Below are 2753 nucleotides of genomic sequence, written 5' to 3'. Positions count from 1 at the left end.
AAACTACAACTTAAACTCTTAGAATCCGCGACTTACTATAAATAGTAAACTTACTATTTATAGACGGACTAGTGCGTCTACTAGTGTGCAAGGTTTTCAGCCAAAAATAGTAACTGTCCTATTTGGCTTCACCAAACCATTCTCCTAATTATTCTAAGCTCTTTTCATGTTGGGCGCAATTCCTAAAGCCCGACGGATGAAGAATTATAATCAAACTAAAACTTACTATTTATAGTAAAAATAAAATTAAAACAGGGAAACGCTCATCGATCCAGGGGTTTTTCGCAATTCCGGGCTGCGCAACCCGGCGTAGTTGGATTGCAAAATCTGCCCGATCTAAGGTCTAATGGTCCAGATCACTTCTGTCGTCGACCGGGCCTTTTCTGATCCATCTTGGCCATGAAACTATTCGCGACCCGTTCTACATCAAAGGGTCGCAGAGACTTTCATGTCTAACATAGACATGAAGTTATCAATACTATCAAAACCTTAAAAAACGGGTATATCTCACAAATTGAAATGAGTTGAGTGATGATTTTGGGTAGGACAGGCTACTTTAGCGAACCAACTTAGCTATTCTGGTTTGCCCTTCGTTTTTTCTATTTTTAGTAAATTTGGTTTGATTATAACTCTTTACATGTTGAGCTTTAGGAGTTATGCAAATATTATTTCCATTTTTATTTTTTTTTCATTTTCCTTGTGGATCCATGAAGAGTTTAGAGAAGCTTCGAGCATTCCAAGTAGTTATATACTTGAGAAAGACAGTGATCCACCTCATCACGTTCATCCCTGGACACTTATGCAAGGGTCAGTTACAACTTCCTCATGGTCGACAGAATGGCGTTTCCCAATAATGACGGTTCACGTTGGCTTCTACCTATGAAGAACATAGTTCCATGGTATCGCGGGTCACAGATAAAAAACCTACACATTTTCTAAGTAATTTGTTTGTTTCTGGAAAAGGCAATGGGTGCCACGTCACTCACTCCATTCCTAATCCAGGGATTGTTGAATTCCACCCTTGATATGTCCTGTGCATTGAATGTGATATGTGTGGCTTAAAATTAGAAAATTTCAAAGTTAGAAACTAGTGATATTGTTATATTCATTTGGACGCTTGAATCCAAATTCTCTTATTCAGTGCGCTAACCTTATGTTATCTCGTGCTGTGACCCACTTGAGATCTTGACATGTTGGGAAATGATCAAAGTACGACCAATGGAGATGACCCACATGAAGATGAGATCAGGGACATCCATGCCGTGACCCCACCTCAGCCTGTGACGACGGCGAACCGTGCCCGGAGGAGAGAAGCGTGGGAGACAGGCAGCCACCGGTCGTCGAACTTGTCCACATCCAGCGAAGTCCTGAGTGAGAATTTCACAACGATGAGCAGAGAATTCAATGCCCTTGTGTTGGCTGGTTCCACCGCGGTTGAGAATGGAAGCAGCAACGAAGGTCCGAACACCGGACCCAACTTGGCTCGGATTGGGGAGGAACTCGAAGAGACGAACCCGTTGGCGATCGTCCCTGATAATAGCCCGATGGATCCCGTTCCATCTCCTAGACGTGTAGGTGGGTCTTCTTCTTCATCATCATCGATGAACAATAACATTACAGAGGAAGTTTCACTCCATAGGGTCAAGAAGGAGGAGATTGAAACGAAGATCTCAGCTTGGCAGACGGCCGAGATTGCAAAGATCAACAATAGGTTCAAAAGAGAGGACGCGATCATCAACGGCTGCGAGAGTGAGGAGGTACAGAAGGCCACCATGCGGTTGAAGAAGGTGGAGGTACGTTGAATAAATACACATGCACGTAAATTACAATTGAGAATTTGTTAAGGTTGCCTTTGGATGCTCAATTGGAATAATTTGCAATAACCCAACATGAGAATGCATGCAACTACGGTCACGAACTTTTCATGTTCAACATAAGAATACCAATTCGATCCAATTGGGCCAACCCCAATTGTCATTTCCACTTTATTGAATTTTGATCGATTGCAATTCATTCCGATTTTGCATCCAAACACGCCCTAACTGATAAAAAAATATATATTAATAATAGGCTTGTTCCTTCTGTAGAGGAAACTAGAAGAAAAAAGAGCCAAAGCCACAGAGAAAATGCAAAACAAGGTAGCAAAATCACATCAAAAGGCGGAAGAGAAGAGGGCCTCGGCGGAGGCTAAGAGAGGAACAAAGGTGGCTAGGATTTTAGAAATAGCAAACCTGATGAGAACTGTCGGTAGAGCTCCATCCAAACGCTCTTTCTTCTAGCCAATGCCACAGAGAGAGAGAGAGAGAGAGAGAGAGAGAGAGAGAGAGAGAGAGCGAGGGAAAAAGGAAAAAAAGAAAAAAAGAAAAAAAAAAAGGTGAAGTAGAGAAATACACTTGAAGAAGGTAGATGTGCGTAGGTAAGTGCTTTTTCTCCCCATAGTGTTATTTAGATGATAGATTGAACATTGAAAGTGGCTTGTTTCGCTTAATTAAACAACATAATGCAATATTGTTAATATTAATATTAATTTTTTGCTTATATTCCATGGTTGTTGATTTGGAATTTGAACCCGCAAGGGCCTCGGCACGCCAAAGATTTCTATCAAGTACTAATAAGATATATGATTTCTGTCTTTTATTTATTTATTTTTCTTTTTTCTTTTGTGATATTTAACAGTCCAATTCATTGATCTAAACTGTTCATTAGGTCCAAGGCATATTTCATGGAATTGCCATGTAAACATCATACCAATC

At 40.7% G+C, this 2753-nt stretch overlaps 1 protein-coding gene across 1 annotated transcript; it reads left to right on the top strand.

Moving 5' to 3' along the window:
• Positions 1-1038: 1038 nt before the first annotated feature.
• On the top strand, positions 1039-2543 carry LOC131221495 (remorin 4.1-like). Its single transcript, XM_058216770.1, has 2 exons — positions 1039-1793; positions 2088-2543. Exons 1-2 carry the CDS (start codon positions 1191-1193, stop codon positions 2277-2279), a joined length of 795 nt encoding a protein of 264 aa, XP_058072753.1. The 5' UTR covers positions 1039-1190; the 3' UTR covers positions 2280-2543.
• The last annotated feature ends 210 nt before the right edge of the window (positions 2544-2753 follow it).

This window comes from Magnolia sinica, chromosome 1 (genome assembly GCF_029962835.1).
Source record: "Magnolia sinica isolate HGM2019 chromosome 1, MsV1, whole genome shotgun sequence".
NCBI classification, from domain to species: Eukaryota; Viridiplantae; Streptophyta; class Magnoliopsida; order Magnoliales; family Magnoliaceae; genus Magnolia; species Magnolia sinica.
This window is presented reverse-complemented; position numbering and strand designations above follow the sequence as displayed.